Consider the following 21770-nt stretch of genomic DNA (forward strand, 5'->3'; position numbering starts at 1 on the left):
GGTGCCCGTCCGCCCGTCCGCCCGCTCCCCAAATTCCCTATTCCCGGCTGCCACCTGCTCCTGTTTTTCGTGGGGAGATTCTATTAATTTGAAAAATGCAATTAAAAGATGATGTGGTGTATCGTATCTTTGAGCGTCGAATGCGCCTCTCGAAGTCATTCTGCTTGCTGAGCTGTCGCTGTCGCTGTCTTCCTCGCCCGTTGCCCGTGTTGCCCGTTCTTGGCGCCAGACAGGTAGGCAACGCTTCGGCACGCCTGCATACCAGCACCGAAAGATCGCGCCAAAAAGAGCGCGCCGCTGATTGGTTGACTTCCCTGGCCGTCGACCAATCAGGACCCGCGCGTCTTTTGGCCGTTCTCTGGTTTCACTTCCATGACGTCCGAACGCTTCCCTCCTCGCGCGTCCATGGTTCATGGCTGCCGTCCCCTCCCCCTACCCCCCTCACCCCAAACACTATCATATCACGTAGTGTGTGTACATCTCACACAACCTCAACCAAAAACAACATAGCAAAACAGTGGGAGGAAACCCATGGACAGTAGTTCCGATGGCAGTACATTCTTTTCTGTCTTGCATTAGCTGAAACTAGAAGGAAACTTTCCATTCATCATGCTTTTACAATGAGCCATGTAAGTTTTGCCAGAAAGTTATTTGTCACCATTACAGTTGTTTTACATCTTTTGAAGATTCTTTCAAGAAAATCGTGCTGATCAGAACCCAGTCATTATACTTATTATAATTTTTGAAAATGTGATTGAAATGTGAGTCTTGTGAATGATGGCCATGTTCTATAATATTGTGGTTAAATTTGTTGTTAAAATATTCACTGTCTCCCTCCAACATTGTACAAGGTCTCCATTCATAGGTTAGAATGACCTTAGTTCCCATAGTGAGGCATTGCCATACTTCGATTCCTTTCTCTTGATCTTTGTTGCCTGTTAAAGCTGCCTAAATTGACCATGTGGTTCCATATGTTTCAGCTGTAACATGATGTCAACAGTGATGGCTGTGTCTGGTGGCTCTCAGGCATCAGGTAGTGGTGGTTTTCATTCAAAAGAACGAGAACAGTTGATGTCAGATTTACATGATGCTGTCAAGAAATGTCAAGTTCGATTTGGGGGGCGAGCGGAACTTGCTACTGAGTCAGATCCGCATGTCGCTGCCCTATGCAGTCGACTGGAAGCCGCTCTATCTCATGGATTACGAGTCAAACCACTGAATAAATCCAGCTCTGCATTTAAGTAAGTCTTGTCAATGATGATACATCGTCTCTGAGTATGGGCTGTGCAATCTATGTTAAAAACTTTCTTTTATTTAGGCAAATGACAGAAATTGTTTCTACCAGCTTATTGCTGAACCGGACTGAAACCAGCAGTCATGTATCTTTTTGGCATTATGTAGCTGAGCACCTGACCAAACATGAGTATGAACGCTATCTTCTTCTCAAGCAGGTTTGTTTCTTTTCCATATAACCATTTTTTTAAATATATTTAACAATGCAAAAGCGTATTGATTGATGAGTAATGATATAACTTTTCAGGTGTGGACTGATATTGGAAGAGGTAGAGCTTGGCTTAGGTCATCTCTGAATGAGCATTCACTAGAACGGTATTTACATTGCTTACTTGGGAATCCTCAACAAATGTCACAGTATTATGAAGACTGGTCATTGTTATTGGACCAAGAATTATCCAGCAACCTTCCAACTATGGCCAGAGGTGGTACAACTTGCCAATATTTCAATTTGTTAGATATCAAACTATGATGTTGTTTTAACTTTCAAAACATATTTTTTAGGCTTAGGACCTATTTTATTTGCTATTAGTATTGATAAAATAGAGTTGAATCAGTGGGGACCTTCTAAGGGTCCAAACAATAGTTCTTCTGATCCTTCCCTATCAAGATCGGAACCAATAATAATTGCTGATGTCCAAAATGGTAAATTTTTCCCAGTGGTTTGATTGTTTTGTGTAATCTTATTGTTATCTTTTCTAAACGTATGACTCATGTTTTCAGACAACAGTAGCTCTGGAAGTGGCAGTATGGGAAGCAGTGGCAATAAAAAGAAAACTGACAGCCGGAGAAGGAGGAAAGGCCCTGCTAATATTATTTCTTTCGATGATGATGACACTGTCTCACAGAGTATAAAGGCCAATATGAGGCCTTTTGATTTTAACAGTGCACCTGCTACATGTTTAAGTTCACCAGTCACTGTTCCTGTTACTGACTCTGATCAAAAAGGTGGCAGTGGTTCTTTCACATCTGCTGGAATCATAAAAACAAATGAACAAGTTGAGGTAACATATTTTTGATAAAAGTTTATTTGTCAATGAATCGAGGCTTGTTTTTAATAATAATAATCTTTTATTTTAAGGACCTTGGGAGTGGCTTGACCGAAAACGGTCCTGAGAAGCCTGTTACAGAACAAACATCTGTTGAACAGATTTTGAATACTCCTACAATAAATCCCTCTCCTCCTGTTGTAAAAGTAGAAATGCAATGCTCTGATGAAGAAGGAGATGTAACAATTAAGAGCAAATCTGGACACATATCAAGGTAGGTTTGGGAGATGCTTGGGAGATTTTCAGAAGAGGAAAAGAAGAAATAAATTAATGATCAAATTATTGATTTTGCAGGATAACTGAGCAGCTCCAGACCTTGACTCCAGTGAACAATTTAAATGTTGGTGAATTAATACCAGTGTCTATGAATGAGGAGGCCCATTCGGAAGAAGATTCACTCTCAGTTCCAAGCTATTCTGAGGTTTGAAAACTGCAGTACCACTAATACATTGAAAAAATTAGAATGTTTAATTTTAAATACAATAATAAAATTAATTTTTTTATGTTTCTAGGATACAGACTGTGCTGCTGCAGCCCTCATTGCAACACAGAAATTACTTCAGAACACTACATTAGACTATAATCCCCCTGAACAGCCCTCAAGCAGTGCTCGGACAAAGAGTAAAGTGGAACTTCCTGCCCATGTCAATGGTTCGTCCAGTCCTATGTATTTTATTTATTTTATTACCCATCCTCAACCTGAACCTTCAAATTTATCTCTTCATGTGCAGGTGAAGTACGAGATGCACTTCTTGCTGTCCTTACCCGCAAGGAAGAGTTACAAAAAGAAAATCGTCATTTGAGAAGAGTGATGGAGGAAAGCCAAGAAAAGGTTAATACACTTCAGGCAGAAATAGCTGAAGCATCTAGAGTCCATTCTGAAAAAATGGAACGTGTTGAAAATCGTTTACAATCTTTAAACAGGTATTTAATCCCTTCTACATTTTATGAGAGAGCGGTGTCCCATTTTTTACATTTAATAATAATATCCTTTCTTAACATCACAGGGAAAATGAATTATTGAAGCACCAGTTAAGAAAATATGTGGGTGCCGTTCAGATGTTGCGTAGGGATGGTGCTCAGGCACATGAAATGTTAAGTCAATTGGCTGGAGGGCAATTGGTTGGGGATCCTCCAGATTATCACTCAGAAGCTCGTGAATATGAAAAAAAACTCATTCAGGTACGAGGTTTCCAAGGCATGCTTCTACTTGGTACATTACTTCTTATGTACATCGCTCACAAGCCTTGAATCTTTCAGGTTGCTGAAATGCATGGTGAGTTAATGGAATTCAATGAACGACTTCATCGTGCCCTTCAAGCCAAAGAAGCTGTGTTACGCAGGCTGAGAGATGAACTTGTTGATTTACGAGGCCCCTTGCCAGATGAACCAGCAACCTCTGATGATGATGCCCACAGTGTAACAAGTGATTATGATGGAGGCTCGATTTGCACCGCAGCACGTGCATTGGTCAATATATGGGTACCTTCGGCTTTCTTGACTGGAGGCTCGTCTGATGTTCATCATGTTTATCAAGTGTTTATAAGAATAAGAGATGATGAATGGAATATATATCGTCGCTATGCCCAGTTTTATGCCCTTCATAAGGACTTGAAAAAGCAAGATGCTGTGGTCGGAACTTTTGATTTCCCTCCCAAAAAGGCCTTGGGAAATAAGGTATGTAATTTCATATCTTACTATATTTGTAACAATAACTTAAATAATGATGAGATTAAAATGATTCTTTTGGAATTACAGGACGCTCGTTTTGTAGAGGAACGGCGTAAAAGACTTCAACATTATTTGAGATGTGTTATGAATCATTTAATTCAGTCTAATGCTGATCTTGCCTCTTCTCCTGATAAGGAAATTTTAGTGCAAATGATTCCATTTTTTGGGTAGGTGCCAATTTTTTTTATTCTAATTTTTTAAAATGTCTACCTTTAGCTCTTCTAACAAATTATGTTCATTTTCAGAGAAATGTGTAATGGGGGTGATGATAGGACACGCAGAAAACGAACGAGTTCCCGAAATCCCTTTACTCGACTTACACGAGTGAATCCTGAAATTCAGCCTGGTGGCTCAGCTCCTCAGTACACTGGTCTGTAATTCAGTTTTTGAAATAACTTGCTCAAGGGCCGTGTTCCGTCCTCCACACTTTCCTTCCTTGATAACGTCATTTGTGTATCCATGTAACACTGATCAATACAAATAGGTATTAATGTATCCATAATGTTTCTGGAATGAAATGAAGTAGGCTTTGGATTTAAGCTTCAAGGGGGAGCCATGGAGAAGCCTCCTATCGTTATTGTCCTTGACTCTACCTGTCATTTCATCTGTGGGAGCACTTCTATTTGTTGGTGACACTGACACCTAGTTTTCTGCAGCTCCCCTGCAAGTTCCATTAAAAAAAAAAATTATCGTGTATGTTATGTAGTTTGCTAGTTCCCTGAGTGGTAGTTTTTTTACCTTGAACCAAACTTATTGTTATATGTACTAAAGAATCCAACAATCGTTGTTGAATTCATATTTATGAATTTATTTACCTGGAACTAGCTTACCATTAAGGTTTATCCTTCTTTTTCACATGTTGATATTCTGAAAGTTTTCAAAAGGATGATAAATTTTATGTCAATTATTGTAGTAATAGTTGAGGTGTCTTGTGATAGGAAGTGCCAATTCCAGCTGTAGGTATTACATCCTTAGTCATCACACAGAACATTTTCACTGAAGCAACTCTCTCAAGTCTTCAAAAACAAATATGTTATTGTGGTTATGGCTTGTTCCTATTTTATATTTCACACTGTTGATTTTATACATGATCTTTGTCTTGGTTTTAAAAATGATTGCCTCATCTGTTTTAAACTGTTTTGTCAATGTTCAGGAGCTTATTGTAGAAAATACTCAAAACTTCAAGTGTAATTGCTATTCATGCATCCACCAATCACTTAACTTCTCAGAGAAAAATTCTAAAGACCTTAAGATCTGATAATGTTTTAGCAACCTTAAACCTGGAACTTTGTAGTAATATTTGAATGAATATTTTTTAGAAACCGGTCATTGGTTGATTGTTTTAGTCACCACACCAATCATTTGCATGTGTTAGTGAGAACACATTTAACAGGTGTAATTGGTTTGATTTGTGATTGATATTAGAAGGTATTGTTGTGTAATGTAGTTTTCAACTAGTTGTTGATTTATTGTGCATTCCTTAATTGTCCATTGTGTTTGAGTTCTCCAGCTCCCAGTGTGTAAACTGTAATTTGTTTTGAAAAGACAGTTTTTTAATTGCATTCCAAAACAGACAAAAACTTGACCCAATCATGGTCAAAGTCAGTCAATGGTTCAATTATTAATTGCCCATTTTAATGCTTTTCCTCTTTTCCTTTGTTAATTTTATTAAGTTGGTTTTTGTTTGAATGTCCAGCAAGGTATTACTCAGTTAAGAGAGAGCTGGGTCCCTTTGTGATACAATTAATTTTGTTGTTATATTGTTTTGATGTAATGTTATTATTGTCATGTGCTATGCTTACATTTGCTTTCTTGTTCAATATGAACATATTTTTCATGGTTTGTTTCCTACTTTTCTAAGAAGGTATTATTCACATATTTTTTGTCCTGTTGTCATTATTACTTTTCAGAACAATTGGTGTTGTAGCACGACTTGCAATAAAGAAAAAGAAAAACAACTGCGTTTAGATTATCTTTTCTTGGCACCTCTGTCCTTTCCTCTTTAGCGAAGTCTCGAGCCGCGAAGGGTGATATTGACTCAAAGAAATTCAAACACATCTGGCCTTCCCTCTCCTTGAATGACCTTGACTGGTGTTCAATAAGCCTGGTGTGTAGGCTGCCAGCAGTGCCGTGGGGGAAACTAGCGGCCGTAAAATGGCGCTCGGAACCTCTTTCCCAATGTATGGATTGCATCCCTCGGACCCTTGACTCGATGGCTGACACTCGGCTTGCCTTACAGTGGCTTGCAGTCCGAGCTTTGGCCGCTCTCCGCTCTCCGATCTGGTTTCCGCGCCACAGAGGTAGTGACGCCCCGGGAAGTCCAAAGCCACACGCTACCAAGTACTGAGCGGCAATTGCGCAACGCGCCCCGCCGCCTGCACACTGCCAAATCTGCCGCGCCCGTCCCGGTTCGTGCTCGGGGGGAAAGGCGCGCGAGGAAAGGTGGACTAAACTGCCGGAAAATTTGAGGGCGCGCGAAACAGCGAACTGGAAACGAAAAGCGGGCACGGGCGGTGGTTGGCGGCGGTTGGCAGCGCCGGACGGCCGCACCGCAACCGGAAACGTATCCTCAGCGCTTCTAGTGGGTGCTTGGGGATGCCAAGCTTTTACGTACCTGTAACTGTGTCCTGCGCTTTTGTGCCAAATACCTTCAACTTAGCCGAGTACTCGCCGAAAGTACCGTCTCGGGGATCGACGGTCACAGCACGCTGCTCTGGGCGTGCGTTTTCGTGATTGTCCGAGCTGCCCACTTGTTGTCTAACCCGTTCCCTTGAGCGTGTGCGCTGTGCGCTGCCCCAGGGGTGAGTTTGCCCAATATTTCCTCTTCTAGCGTCGTTCTGGGGACGTAGGGTAGTCGCTCTGCAGCCCCCGACGTCCGCTTTGGCGAATGTGCCTCGCAGGTCCCGGTGCCGGGCGTTGTTACCGCTGCTGCGGCCTCGGAACGGAATCCCGCCAGTACCGCCCTGCCCATTGTGTGAAGCGTAGGCCAAGGGAAGTGAGTGGAGGTTAGGTTATCGTCCGCACTTGCCGTCCGAGTCCGGGAATTTACAGCAGAAGCGATCGAGTTGTTGTAGCTTTTCGGGGAATGTGTACGTGTTTACTTCTCAGTTGCTTCGAGGAACACAAACGCCGGCATAGTGTTATGCCGTAGATGCCTTTGTAAAACCCTACACAACCAGTGCTTGTTGTGAGATTTTTTGTTGCTGCCTGCCGTTTCGTGCTAAGTAATGAAATCGTTCCGTTTTTCATTACCTTTGAATCAAACAGATGCCGCGGTGACTAATTTGAACCTTGGCGCATCTTTTTAACTAGTTTTCTGGTGATAAGAGGCTTTGGAATTTTCTTTTGGAGGCTTTCTGCGAGACGGGGGAATAGGGTTGATCTGCTTGTGTTTTGTGTATGGCAGGCTGTTTTTAGGCATGCAAAGTTCGATTGCGATTTGTGGTGTCTCCTTGAGTTTTTGCTTTGATTGTAGTCGGACATCTCTCTGTCTCCTTCTGAGATTTATTTTGTTCTCAATTCTTTGTCATCTGCTTCACTGTAATGAAGTAACTAGACGGACCTCAACTCATCACACCTAGAAATACCTTAACAGTATTTTTTAAACAATAATTTGATACTGCCATTTCTTGTTTTTATGATTCCTTTTATTATTAATATTTCAAACTGGCCACTTCCATTTCATAATGCCAAATGCCAAGCTTCTGTGTGAAAAAAAATAACAATGCTTGTTTGTTAGGTTACTTCATCCTATTGTCTTGTCTGATTTTAATGAGGTTAGATTTGTTGACTTTGTTTCCCACATTTTGATAGTTTTCTGTCTTTTTTCAGAACCAGAATTGGACTGCAGGAAGTTCTTCAAATTATCTTGATCGGAGAAATCGCTCACTTTCTGCAAGGACTAGAGCTCATCATGATTCACTCATCAACTACAACTCGAAACACTAGGTAATATAATCTCTCAAGTACACCACTTTTACTTTTATTTTCTCAGTATGTGGGAAGGCATATTCATCACCTTATGTCTCTAATATACACTATTGACAGTGATTAAATAGTCGTCACTTCTGTTTCCCTTACATACACATATTTGTGTTGTGCCGTGTGTTCTGGACTAAAAATTGTTGTTCTTTTCAGGATTATTTAGTGGATTAGAATCACTTTAAAGTTTTTAGTTCATGAGCTGAATTGATGTGAGTATCTCCACAGTGTAGTCAGTTGTTTCTTTTAATCTTTATGGATTCATTTTAATGTGCTCTTCTCTCTTTTTTTTCAGAAGTCTGCACTTTTTCATGCTGCTTATGCTCCTAAACAGTCTATCAACCTTAATTTTTATTCATGTAAGTTACATTTTTCTTGAACACCAGGACCAGCCATTTTTGTTAAATAAATCATCGTAGTTCATTCAGTGTGATTGTTTCATCAGAACATTGACCTATGTAGATCTGATTGCAATCACTATAGAAAGCATATCTTTTTGAGGCTGTGTATTTCTCCAATTATTTTACTGATTGTTGTGCATACTATATGTTAAGAGCACAATTATCATTTTCCCTTATTTTCCTTTCTTAGGCTTGCAATGTGTAAAGCTCTTAATAATTTTCTTAATTTGAATTATATCTAATCCATGTTTTCTCCTTTTCTTTTTCATAGATGTGTGTGAAGCATGGCACCAGTAGGCAAAACTATTCCCCATGAGAATGGGTTTCTATCGAAAGGTGAAAATGGTCACAGCAATGTGTTGGGTGAGGGAACTAGACTGTTTCCTGAAGGAATCTACATTAAAAGCGAAGAGGAAGAGGAACCAACCTCTTATGTCGCAATGAATGGGGATGAAGGAGTGGTCATCAAGACAGAAGAAATTAGTGATGATGAATATGAGAAATCTGATGTAGATATTTTGGATGATATCAAGTCAGAAAATGAAGAGGGTAGTGACAAGTCGAGCAGCCAAGGAGATGACATCACAGAAGAACCTGGGAAACCTTTGTTGTGTAGAGTTTGTGGAAAGCAATTTACAAGAGCTTTTTATTTTAACCTGCATGTCAAAACTCACGAAATTTCAATTGCGAGTATCCCTAACAAGCCACATAAATGCCAGGAATGTGGTAAAACATTCGCTCTACTGCAGCATCTGACAGGACACTCAAGAACTCACATTGCAAGCAGATATTTTGAGTGCCCCATATGTCGAAGGAAATTTACAGAACTGTCAAATCTCACCATGCATTTGTTGAAAACGCACCCTGATGAAAAACCTTACAAATGCTCTGAATGTGACAAGCAATTCACACAATCATCGGCTTTAAAGAAGCATATGAGAACTCACAGTAGTGTTATGTCACAAGAGGAAATTGATCGAATTGATATGTTGTTTTATGTTGAAAACTGCCATGAGAAAGATGGAGATGAGCCTCTACGGAAAAAAATCAAACTGGAAAAAGAAGACGAAAGGACTACCCCAACTAAAGAAACCTTCAAGGAGAAGGGAAGACAGGATGACAAATCTCCACCATCTAAAGGAAAATCTCCAGCCCAGAAAGAAAAGTCAATATCACCTAAGAGGAAATCCCCTGCAAAGAATAAGGGTTTTCATCTTAAAGCTGCCATGGTTGAAAACCCAGTTGTTGAAATCAAAGAAGAAGATGTATCCTCTGACAATGAGCAAACACCCACTAGCATTTCTTCAATCAAAGAGAGAGTACCCTCTCAAACTAGGATTAACACTCTTTCCCCAGCATTGTCACCAAGTTCAGATACCTCCGCCGAATCAAGAGATTTGTCCAATCTAGACTACGATGTTCCTCTGTCAGGCATGTCACCAGAAGTACCCGCTTACATTGGAGTACTGGCGGCAATAGAAAATGACAGCTCATCGTCATCAAATTCATCTTCAAACATGGAGGATACTGGCACGGAGCTGACAAATATAAGCAATGCGAAGAACTTGTCACCTTTAAGAAATGGTGCACCACATAATAAAGTACTTAGCCCTCATTCGAAGGCCATGTTACCAACACTTTGTCAGCAAAATAGTGATTTGTTTTCAACTAAATCATCTCCTCTTCAGTTATTGCCAGAAACCAATGAAAATGGTATGGTTACTGTGGTAATCAAAGAAGAAGTTGTAAACGAAAATGAAAATGTAGCACTAACCTGCAATGGTGATAAAAATTTCAAATCCAAGTCTGCTGCATTTATCTCTCCTGATAAAAATAAACCCAACTGTGTTTTAGGGCGAGAAGGCAAGAAATCTGATAAACGAGATCCAGTACCCTCCATAGAGAAGCCTGATGGTGTGTATGAAGTGCAGTACAAGTGTCATAGATGTGAACTGTACTATGATTCTGAAGAAAAACTTCATGAGCATCTAATGGATCACACTGGTGTTAAGCTGTGTGAGTGTCGGTTTTGTGGTAAAGATTTCACCAAAATGACTTCCCTGAAAAGGCATTTGTATTATCATGTTGCTGGAACCATTCCTCAAGATTGTACAAGATGCGGCAAATCATTTTCAAGCTTCAAAGATTTAAAGGATCACTGTGCAAATAACAAATGCATTGCTGCTGCTAAGACCCAGTTCAAGTGCTTTCGGTGTAGAAAAAATACATCGTCATTGAAAAGGCTAAAAGTTCATCTTTTGTCTCAGTGTAATGAAGAACCAGTGCAGTATTACCTTCCCAAAGAAGGAAGTGATAGTAGTTCAGCTGAAGTGGATTCTGATGGTGTTTCATCTAAGGACACTGCTTCAGGGGAAAGAGATAAAGATGACTCTGGATTCTCACAGCTTTCAAGTAGGTGGGTCAATCAAAAGTTTGAGAAAGCAGTCCCCAAAGAAGATCCCGACATGCATGCATTAAATTTGGAAGCTGATGATATAGAAGCGTTGCAGATTTTAAGTGAAGTGGACAACTCAAGTCCGTCAGATGAAATCTGGAACTATCAATGTGTGAGCTGTGAAGAAAAGTTCGAAACTGCATTGAAGGCTAAAGTTCATTCCAAGGAAGAATGTCTGGCTAGGTCTGGATCAGAAAGGTCAACGGAGAAAGAAACACTGAAAATCAAAGTCGTATTCGAGGAAGATGAAGATTTACAGTGCTCCTTGACTTGTTCTGAGTGTGACAAAAAAGTTGTTGGAGTTGAAAAGATGCTTCTTCACATTAAAGAGCATATTTATCAACGAAATAATCTGACCTGTCCCGTACTGAAGTGTGGAAAGCTGTTCAAAGACCCAAAAGAGTTTAAACTTCATCTTAAAGGTCACACAGGACATAAGCCTTTTAAGTGTGCTGATTGCGGAAAGCGCTTCTTTTTGCGTGAAAACTATGAGAACCATGCACAGAGACATGGCATTCTCAAGAATTGGAGTTCTTTGAATACAATTATTGGAGAATCGGGTGTTAGCAAAAAAGCTGCATGTGCCAGAAGCCCCATAACTATAGAGTCGACTATTGCCAATTTAGAAGCAGCTGAACCTGATGTGGATAGGAAGCTGAGGTGGACTCCCCATGCAACCTCCCAACCAATTAGTGAACGTGATGAATTCAAACCTTCCAAAAGCATAAAGGTGGAAAAAAGCATAAAGACGGAGAAAAATATTAAGACGGAGAAAAACATTAAGACGGAGAAGAACTTTAAGACGGAGAAGAACTTCAAGACGGAGAAAAACTTTAAGACGGAGAAGAAATCTTCAACAAACTTGCCTGCTGTCTATAGACAGGCCAATCATGCTGTGTACAAATCTAAGCCAGCCATTCTCAAACCTTCACCAATTGCTAATAAAGCGCCTGAGAATGTCAATCGATCTCCACCGCCTATGATTAGAGCTGCTGCTCCTATGATCAGAACTGCCGCTCCTATGATTAGAACTGCTCCTCCAATGATTAGAACTTCTGCTCCTATGATTAGGACTGCTCCACCAATGGTTAGGACTGCTGCTCCTATGATTAGAACTTCCGCTCCTATCCACAGAACTGAATTATCTATCCATAGATCTGGGGTTCCTATTAATCTAACGGTCAATAGGCCAGTACCATCTCTTATTAGAACTGGACCTGCTATCATCAGACCCATCAGACCTGTGCCTACTCTAAACCGTGCTGTGTCTCCTGATGAGAGACCAATTCATACTTCTGCAGGTTTCTTATCTCTGACATCTGCTTTCCCTGTTTCTCAAGCAAGATCATTTGCAATTACATCACCGCCAAGCAGCAAGACTGTATTCTCTGTTGCAAATGTCTCTACAGCCAAGTTTGGATTGAGTCCGAAAAATTCCAATGGACGCGCCCATCCTCCATCCTACTATCGCGTGTCTGAACACTCCAGGGCTCATATTCAAGCCGCAAATGCAGAATTGAGGAAGTACCCTCGGTCGGGTCGTTGCGAAGTTTGCAAGAAGATTTGCTCTCGCCTGGACAAGCACATGATGGTACATCTCAACCAGAAACCTCATCTATGCCCAATGTGTCCTCAAGCTTTCAGGCAAAGTGAGCATTTGAGGCGCCACATACGAGCAAGACATGAAGGCAACCATCGACAATTTGAATGTCCAAAGTGTCATAAAAGACTTACTAGGAAAGACAAGCTAAAGGAGCACATGAAAAACTGCATTCGTTTGGATGGTGATGTTAATATTAATAGTCCTTTAAGTAATTATAGTGATGATAGTCCTGTTACTCTTGGTGATAGTTTGTTTGACATGATACCTGGTCCACATCAACTCAATTTGCAAGGTCACAGTGTGGAATGAGGTCTACAGCTACCATTCTCTCTCTCTCTTTATAGACTAAGATTTTTTTAAAAGTGTAATTTCTTACCCATTATTTTTTCTTTTTATGATTTTCCTTGTTTTGAAGGAATTGTCCTGTTATTTTATTTTTAACTGCATTCTGACGTACTGGTTGCTTGATCAGATGCATTCTTTTCTGATTCAGTGCTCATATGAAAGGTTGTACTTCATAGGTTTTGTATTGTTTAAGTGAGTATTCTTTAATATGATTTATATTGTAAGGAACAGTTCCAGTGAATGTGAAATGACCTCTTAAACTAAGGTCTGTTCTGCTTTATTTTGTAATGAATTCTGTGCATAAATATCCTTTCTGGAAACTTCACATGTACAATGATTTCTGTTTGATCAGAAAATCTTGCTCTGCATGAGTTATGGCACATGAATGGTTTTGTACAGACCTAGTATACTTTTCTTTTTTCAATGCATTTTTCATTTTGTATTAAAACTATGTATTCATCATGTCTGTTGTAATTGAATTGAAAGTTATCAGTTTTAGTCTGATGCAGAAATGTATAGTTCCTATTTAACATACCTATTAATGCCACTTGTTGATTCTGATTCCCTTTGATTAGTTATGTTCTCATCATTATTATTGTTGTAGAGGCCTTAAACATTACTCTGACTATAAAGTGTTCCATTTTTGTGTAAAGTAGCATCACTCCAATGTCACTTTCTTTTTCTAAAAGTATTTCTTGTTTTTAAACTTTTGTTGTATAGTCTTTCAAGTGTCATGGCTGTGCCAGTGACCTGGTTAACCTTCTGTTCATTTGCTGAATTTAGCTTTGGGAGATGGATAGATCTTTGTGGTGATCATCACTGAATTATTTTGGAGTAATGCCTGTGTAACCAGTTCACTTTGTGACACAGAACTGAACAGTGCTGCTTTGTATGTAACTGCTTCTGTATGAGGCTATTTTCCCAATTTTAAAATCTTGTGGCGAATCACCATTAGGTGTTGGATCAGAACCCTGTTTTGGATTTTAACAAAAGCTTAGATTGAGGCAGTGACAATGTCAATGCTGTATATTTTAGGTATATTGTGATTTTGTAGCTGATAATTTTGTGGATTCTGTCCCTTTTGTTACCAGTATTGTAATTTTACAATTCTTTACTAATATTGTTTTGTAGTTGATTTTCAAAGTGTCAACCCAGTAATCGGACATCATGCCATTGTAGTTTTCTTTGTTCAAAATTTTAGAAAGCAAGTCTGATTAATGAATAAAGTTGCTCAGGCAAATGATCTGATTTGTAAGTTTTAAGTTAGGTACAAATAAAATTGCAGAACTTATCTGGCGTTTTATTAAGAAACCATGTCCATGATTTTCATACATCATAAAACTTTAAAATTAAGTCACATTCAAATAAATCAGCTTGGCAGCTTCACTTCATTACACCAATTCAATTAATATTGTTGAGAAACTTTGATCAAAAATTAAATAAATATATTCAGGTACTAGGGGAAGTATCCTTTTCATCTTCATGGGGTAACACAGTTTCCTGTTTAAGTGCAACACTTTTCAAGATTTCCATTCCTATAGCACGACCCATAGGAGGTGGAACAGCGTTTCCAACTTGTCTATGCTTATCAAGGATAGTACCATAGAAGCGATATTTATCAGGAAATCCCTGAGAGCGAGCACATTCCCTTACACTAACAACTCTTGTCTGTTCTGGATGCAACACCCTTCCCTGCAGCAGAAATGATGGGAAAAGAGGATTAATTTAATTTACTACAGTCAAAAAGTTGTGAGAAGGTACTTGACATTTTATTACCTGCTTGCCCATGGGTTCAGGATTAGTGACAGTGGTTGAGAAGAATCCATCCCATTCTAGTCGGCCGTAAAGCCCAGCCCAATGGTTGTGCCTGTTTCCAGTGTGAGGTAGGCACCATGGAATAAGTGTGTTGTACTGACGGTCCAAAGGATCACAAGCTTTGCCTTCGGCACAAGAGCACACTCCCCTGTATGCACCCGATGAGGATTTGCCATTTTTCTTGTCATGATGAGTGTAAACCCTGGAAAAAGCAAAATATTTCATAGGAACAGAGGTGAAATGAGATTTATAAAAGAATCTGTGCGAGCACTTAGTGTGGCTTCATACAATTTATGAGCTGTTTTTCCATCCTTTAGGAGAATGTCAAAATTTGGAAGGTCTCTCCAGTCTGAGCCAGATGCTGTCGGGATATTAGCAATGCGAGCTTCCACAAGAGGCGCCATGTCTTTGCAAATGTGGTCACGCAGAATGGGTTGATACTGTTGGGCTCGAATCTGAAGGGAGTAAAAAGGATTATCAATGTCTAGAATTGGTTGCATGGTGAGGTTAGCGTTAAAAAGTGTCATGGTAAACTACCTTCCGCTGGAAATCTGAAAGTGCCTCTCCTCCATAAGGCATTTCTTCTTTGCTATGACCATTGAGTATTTCAGGCAAGTCAGACATAGCATCACGCACAGTGATAGTTCGTAGAGGAGCACATCCAACCCAAGGACATGATGGTTTGAACTGAAAAGCAACATTTCCTTCAGAGTTATTGATAATTTAACAGTGTGCTTTTAATCAGAACAGCTGTGAACGGTGAAGAGCCAGGGGGAAGGTATCAAAGCCACTGCTTACCTTCTTATCATCTACAACAACAGAGAGTCTGCACGCACGGGGATTGAACACATGCAAAGGAGCTGGTAACTGTGGTAATATTTCTCCAGGGGCAGCAGCAATTATAATAGCCCTTTAAATGGTAATTTTTTTTATAAGTACATTAGCACACAATTTCAAAGAGAAAAAACTAGAAGTCATTGCTCAGCTCTGAATTACCTGCGACGAGTCTGGGGAACACCAAAATTGCCAGCTTGTAATATTCCAAAAGTGCATTGGTAGCCCATTTTTACTAGGCATCGTAGTGTTAACTTGAGGACAATACTTCGCTTAAAAGCAACAAAGTTACGCACATTTTCCAAAATAAAGAAACGGGGACGGTAAAAGTCACAGTATGATAAATAAGTGACAATCAAGGAATTCTGGAAACATGAATAAAATCCTATGAATATTTGACCTCTTCATTGGCTTGAATAAGTACAATGTTATTACTTACTTTGAAAAGAGAGTACTGCCGTGAATTAAATCTGTTCATTCCACTGAAACCCTGGCAAGGAGGACCACCACAAAGTAGATCTACTTCACCTCTCTGGGGAAGAACTTGCTTTTTGGAAGTCATCTTCTGACCCTTGATACAAAAAGAAAAATGGTGGGTTAAGAAGTGAAGTACAGTACAGACATCATGTAACCTAGAAGGCAAATCAATTGTTTTACCTGCATTGCAAGTCTCAGCAGCATGTTACAATCCTCAGAGAACACAGTGGCATTGGGATTGTTAAGTTGGAAAGCATTAGCAGCTGCTTCCTCATTCTCTACGGCCCAACAAGTTTCTGAAACCCCTGCCTGGTGCAGGCCTTCAGATAATCCTGCAAAAGTTACCAGTGATGTCAGCTTACAAAAGTCATAGTGCAGAGAAACAGTTACATTCAGTCAAAGCTCTTCAAAGATTACCTCCGCAACCAGCAAAAACATCAAGAGTTTTCAAACGCTGAGATACAGATGGCCAGGCTGGGGTTTGAGGGTTTGCCTTGTCATTTGCTACTGCATTCATCTTTCCTTTGCCTTTACCCTTACCCTTTCCCTGGGAAAAAATGAAATCAAATCCAACTGTTATTATTAAAATGTATTATAAATTTTTATGGCATGGGAAGGAGAAGTAACAAACTGACCTTTCCTTTTGAGCCCACACAAGCAGCCTTTGATGGGGGATCGTCAAATGTTTGTGCCTTGGCATTGTAAGCTTGGCTGAAATAGAAACGATCCGGGCCACCAGATACCCACTCAGACTCATTGACCTGTAGATTTTCACTGTTCATCAGGTAGCATTTTCCTTTAACTTTGGAAAAGTCCACAACTTCCTCTAAACGGACAGAATAAAATATTTTGTTACTACAATGACAAGGAACACAAGCATACCAACGACCTCACGATCTCACTGTTTGTACCTTCATCACTCCAATACAACATGTTCAAGTCATGTTGGTAGGCAGCACTAATTCCTTTGTGTGTGTTTTCTGGGCGATACAACTTAGTAACTCGTAGAAAAATGTCACCAACACCCAAGACTTTAGAACGTGAAAATATGGAAGTGATATAGCCAATGCAGAATGGTTCGGGTGTTTCTTCGTTTGAGCCCTTAATATAATCTGAGTACTTGCGATAATACTCTGGGTACATGTCTTCATCAACAGCCTGGGGGAAAAAAAAAATAAAAACCATGGGATATTCTCAAATAAAAGCTCTGATTGTGTTCAACAGTTCCACCCATTCTCACCTGATCAACCCCCTTACGCCTTCTTTTTGAATTTGATGAATTAGAAAATTTGAAATTGAAGGTGCCAGGCATCAAGTAAACACCTTGACCCTCTCTGTATTCTTCATTCTTCCAATGCACAACACCATACCTCATCTTCAGAAGCAAAATAAAAAGAAAAAGATTTCTGTTATGATTTCGTTAAAAATTAAAGATTGCTAAGTTCAAAACTAGGCAGCAACTCTACCTCTTTATTTTCTTCAGTTTTAAATTCACCAACTCTGATTATGCTCCTCCTTTCATTTAAGAATTGTTTTTCACATGAAACACAGAATTTATGAGCAGATTCATCTTTTGGACAGGGAGGATTAGCAGGTGGATCTTCGAATCTGCCCAGTTGAGTATTGTAGTACATTTGATAAAAAAAGCTTTTCCCATCATCAGTAAAATTTTCATCTTTTTCAGCGTCTCCATTACACGTATGCCTATTCCTAGATGGAGGCTTGTAAATAACTCGGGCAACTTGACTTACAGCTCCGAGGGGTATATCATGACAAGCATCAGCAAGGAATACTTCACATGGGTCTGATGTTTCACCAAGAACTGTATGCACTCCTCGACTGTATGAAAAAAGGAAAACAAAAATCATAAAAATTAATAACATGTTGTTTAGTTAATGTTTAAGACAGTTTTCCTCTTCTTGTAACTTACATAAACCAATGAAGATGGACCTTCTTTTCTCCTTTAACACTTTCCCACATATAAGCCACCCGAGCAATGAAAACCGGAACTGAGGGATCTTTTGGCTCCACAAGGACACAATCATTGAGTCCAAATTCAGAAGAACCTACTCTAACACGACTTTAAAGATAATAATAAAATAAGATTAGTACCTTTTGCAGAAGCCTCACAGAATATATAAATAACAAAGCAACATGAACATATACCTGTAGAAAGTCCTAGTCTGATCAGCTTTAATAGAATCACCAATCCACTCAACATTTCTCTTTCCTCGAGCAACTCCAGAAGTTGGAGCCTTCTCAGTCCAACTCATATTCCGATTATCGGCAAGTAGCTCATACTCATCCTCATCTTCTGGATCAGAGTCATCTGCTTCTTGTACAGCCAGATTCGGGCACCTGTTGACACCGAAACCCATGTAAATTTAACAAACTTGCTCTCCACAAGACATTTAAATCACAATTCAAAACTACCTTCTTTGAGTACAGGCTTGTTTACTTCTTCCACTTCCACCAAACTTCACCATGTCTTTGCAAGCAGCACATGAGCCACAGTCTGGCATCTGACATGCCTCACAAACTCCGCATCTTTGCCGTCTTGGAGCCTAAGATTTGTATGAAAAGAAGAAAATTACTCCACTGCACAAAATTAAACAATACAATAAAATTTTAGCCAAACAATTTTGCCTTTAAACAGTGTTTGCACTTGCCTGGTTTCCCTTGTCATTTCCTTCATCTAGTTGATCAGTAAAGAACGTGTCAAAAAGATTCCTGACAAGCTCTGTTGTAGCAGCCTTTGTCCAAACAGGCTTTTTCTCAGTTGTACTTTTGCGCTCTGCTTTGCGCATAGCTCGCCTGCAGTTTGAAAAAAAATTACAATCTGCTTTAATATGCAGTTTTGAATATTAAATAATTAGGTTAAAACAAGCAACAAGACACACTACCTTTTTCCAAGGGTAACCCCAGCAAGTTTCATGAGTGTCCGCATGCATGGCAAAACAATGAGCAAATCTCCATCATTTCCAGCAGAATCAAAACTTTCAACTTGATCACAAATGAACTGAGCATGACGTAGAAGACTATCTTCAGTCAATTCCACTCCCTTTGGTGGAACTGTAGTCTGGAATGATATAGGGTGACTTAGTCAAATATCTCAAGATAAAATCAATCACATAAGAAAATTATTTCTGGAGTTCCATAATTACCTGAAGTTTGTTAAGCAGGTCTTCATAAGTTGGGTTTGCTTCCTCAATCAAAAACTCAATCACAATCTTGCTCATGTATATTTTCCCTCGCACAGGCTCCATAAACGGCTTGTACTTCTCAGATGGCTCCATTAGGTAATATTCTCCATAACCAGTGGAAATACCAACAATGGCAGATTCGCCCCCATCAAAGCCCGTTACAAACCACTCATTAATAGGCCCTAAATCCTGTACAGGAACACCATCTGGAACAAAAGATGTAACTTGAGCAAAAAGTCAACAAACATACTGTAAGAAACTTATTGCATACCTTCTATATCTGCACTTTCTTCATACACAGCTTTTATGTAACCAGACACATACAGCAATACATTTTTATCAATCAAACCAGTATCAAAGGGACAGAGATGGCCTTCCTTGTCATAAACACTGGGAGGGTGGAGTAAAACGATTAAAAATTAACATGTCATCTGATACCCAAGTTCAAAGGAGAATATAAATAATTTACCTGAAACATGTTAATTTATTTACTGGTCGAGCATCACTTTCGTTAACATCGCTCTCATCTCCGTTAAAAAGCGATAAACTAGGATTAGTTAGAGCAACTAATTCCTCAACAGCATCACGAGGGGGTCCTTCGTACATGCATAAATCAGGGCTGTCAAGCACTTGTCTGCAAATTTGGCATCTCTTGGGTGCTGGCACTGAATCCTTCACAGCTTTTCTAGAGGGTTCAAGTTAATTAGTGAAAGAAAATGAGAGCATGATTAAGTGATGAATGGGAAAACATGAGACATACATGTCACAACTATCATGAGTCTTTTCACGCTTGACTTTTTTCTTAGAAGGAACTTCCAAGCTCGTATTGTTGTCTTTCTCCAGCTCCATAATTTTTTTGATTTTTCTATTGTCATCAGAATCATTTGCACCATCATTTTTTGAGAACTCATCATCTTGGGAAATGGGCTTGGACTTTCCAGTCATATCCTGGGTCGAGTTTTTAAATAAACCTGAATTCAAACATTAACAAGTTACCAAAGGTATCTCCATTGTCATAAATTTACACCTTTATATTTGTTTAGAAAACAAACCTAAGGAGGATGATAATGAACGAGTTTTCCTTTTTTCAGGTACCCCTGAACTGATGGTAGTGTTAGATCTCTCCAATACAGCCGTGTCAGTGGATTCCTTTTCAGGATTTTCTGTTAACATATTTCAACAGTATCAGGACAGTTTATAGCAGTGCCAAACACACACAATTATTGTAATGGATTCTAATCATACCTAGCGTGCTACTGCTATGAGATAAAGCTCCATACTTTGATGGGTCACTTAAATCAATTGAGGGTCTTCCCCTACCACGGCCTCGTCCTCTTCCTCTTCCCCGTCCTCTACCTCTGCCTCTTCCCTGTGAGGGGGACATGACTTTCCGCTGTGGGGAATCAGTTTCAGAATCATTCTCTGATTTCTCCAAATCACGGTGTTCCATGTCATCTTCTGCTGACAGCTGGCTAGATTCTCCCAGCAACGGCAATGAAGATCTGCCCCGTCCTCTTGGTCTCCCCCGCCCTCTACCTCTTCCACGTGAGGCGCTCATGTCTTTTTGCTGTGGGGAATCAGCATCAGAATCGTTCTCTGATTTCTCCAAATCATGGTGTTCCATGTCATCTTCTGTTGACAACTGGCTAGATTCTCCCTGCGATTGCAAAGAAGGTCTGCCTCGTCCTCTTGGTCTCCCTCGTCCTCTACCTCTACCTCTTCCTCGTCCTCTCCCCCTTCGAACCAATGACTGGACTAAGGCTGATTCCACTGGATTTGCCTCTGATGAATTTTCTTCATGTTCATCTGAGGAATGCTGAGAATCGTCATGTTCTGAATGGGCAATGTCATCCTCACTTTCTGGCACTCTGAGAGCTTTATCAACAGTGCTGGTTTCTTCCATGGAGGTAGTAGTGATTTCTTCATCTGATAAACTTGTTTTCATGTCAGTATTTAATGTTGAAATGATGCTTTCATCAATAGTATTCATCAATGTCCGAAATTTAGCGACATAATCATCCTGGAAAGAAAAAGCACATATTTAATAATGTCTAAACTTTAATTAATAAGAAGTCCCGGTTCAAAGCAAAATACTACCTCTGATATTTCTGAAGTGTCGAATTGGCTCTGCAGTGCCTCAACTTTCAGTGAAAGAGGCGAGGGAGCTAAATGGGCGATCAATGCCCATCTCTTCTTAAAGTATCCGTTTTCGGTCAACTGACCATCAGAGAGGTCTTGCTGCAGCAGTTCCAACCTAAAATTGTCAACAAATACAGTAAGCCTACCACGACTATAACCTCATTAAAAAATAAAAATACACAAACTTTCTTATGATACGAACTTTGCTTGGATGTCGTCACTGCAAAGTGGCTCTTGTAAAGCCACGGAAGGCATGGCAATTCCACAATGAGGATTAAATACTGAATTTGCGCAAATTAAACGGGCCTGAAAACACCGGGCGATTTACAAGACCCCGGATATTTTCAGCGGGAAATGAAACCGCGCTCTGTTGCCAACATCTGATTGTTGCGTCCTGTAGATAACTTGTTTGAATAGACTCAAAGTCCGTTGAATTTCACGTCT

At 39.8% G+C, this 21770-nt stretch overlaps 3 protein-coding genes across 9 annotated transcripts; 2 read left to right on the forward strand and 1 right to left on the reverse strand.

Moving 5' to 3' along the window:
• Positions 1-431: 431 nt before the first annotated feature.
• Positions 432-5341, forward strand: LOC117651767 (sorting nexin-29). Its single transcript, XM_034396092.1, has 14 exons — positions 432-629; positions 981-1241; positions 1319-1451; positions 1541-1718; positions 1798-1938; positions 2017-2297; positions 2375-2556; positions 2637-2763; positions 2855-2993; positions 3074-3266; positions 3350-3524; positions 3603-4019; positions 4101-4240; positions 4319-5341. Exons 2-14 carry the CDS (start codon positions 988-990, stop codon positions 4449-4451), a joined length of 2493 nt encoding a protein of 830 aa, XP_034251983.1. The 5' UTR covers positions 432-629; positions 981-987; the 3' UTR covers positions 4452-5341.
• Positions 5342-6612: 1271 nt separating this feature from the next.
• On the forward strand, positions 6613-14149 carry LOC117652019 (zinc finger protein 208-like). Of its 7 annotated transcripts, none has more exons than XM_034396643.1 (5): positions 6613-6874; positions 7905-8021; positions 8211-8266; positions 8350-8413; positions 8727-14149. In XM_034396643.1, the coding sequence occupies exon 5, from the start codon at positions 8740-8742 to the stop codon at positions 12820-12822; it is 4083 nt and encodes a 1360-aa protein (XP_034252534.1). In that variant the 5' UTR covers positions 6613-6874; positions 7905-8021; positions 8211-8266; positions 8350-8413; positions 8727-8739; the 3' UTR covers positions 12823-14149. The 7 variants fall into 7 exon arrangements, with proteins under 7 accessions (XP_034252534.1, XP_034252541.1, XP_034252536.1 ...); XM_034396650.1 differs by having other exon boundaries at positions 8353-8413; XM_034396645.1 differs by lacking the exon at positions 6613-6874 and adding an exon at positions 6908-7162.
• Positions 14138-21688, reverse strand: LOC117652018 (DNA (cytosine-5)-methyltransferase 1-like). Its single transcript, XM_034396642.1, has 26 exons — positions 21529-21688; positions 21285-21441; positions 20433-21207; positions 20240-20350; positions 19948-20158; positions 19657-19872; positions 19459-19577; positions 19149-19393; positions 18888-19063; positions 18654-18798; positions 18418-18548; positions 18151-18342; positions 17915-18064; positions 17451-17823; positions 17225-17359; positions 16896-17142; positions 16620-16810; positions 16402-16531; positions 16165-16316; positions 15947-16078; positions 15670-15872; positions 15472-15583; positions 15211-15360; positions 14962-15128; positions 14635-14875; positions 14138-14550 (listed from the first exon to the last, which is right to left on the reverse strand). The coding sequence occupies exons 1-26, from the start codon at positions 21579-21581 to the stop codon at positions 14308-14310; spliced, it is 5157 nt and encodes a 1718-aa protein (XP_034252533.1). The 5' UTR covers positions 21582-21688; the 3' UTR covers positions 14138-14307.
• Between the last annotated feature and the right edge of the window lie 82 nt (positions 21689-21770).

Source organism: Thrips palmi, unplaced genomic scaffold (assembly GCF_012932325.1).
Source record: "Thrips palmi isolate BJ-2018 unplaced genomic scaffold, TpBJ-2018v1 HiC_scaffold_6, whole genome shotgun sequence".
Lineage (NCBI taxonomy): Eukaryota > Metazoa > Arthropoda > Insecta > Thysanoptera > Thripidae > Thrips > Thrips palmi.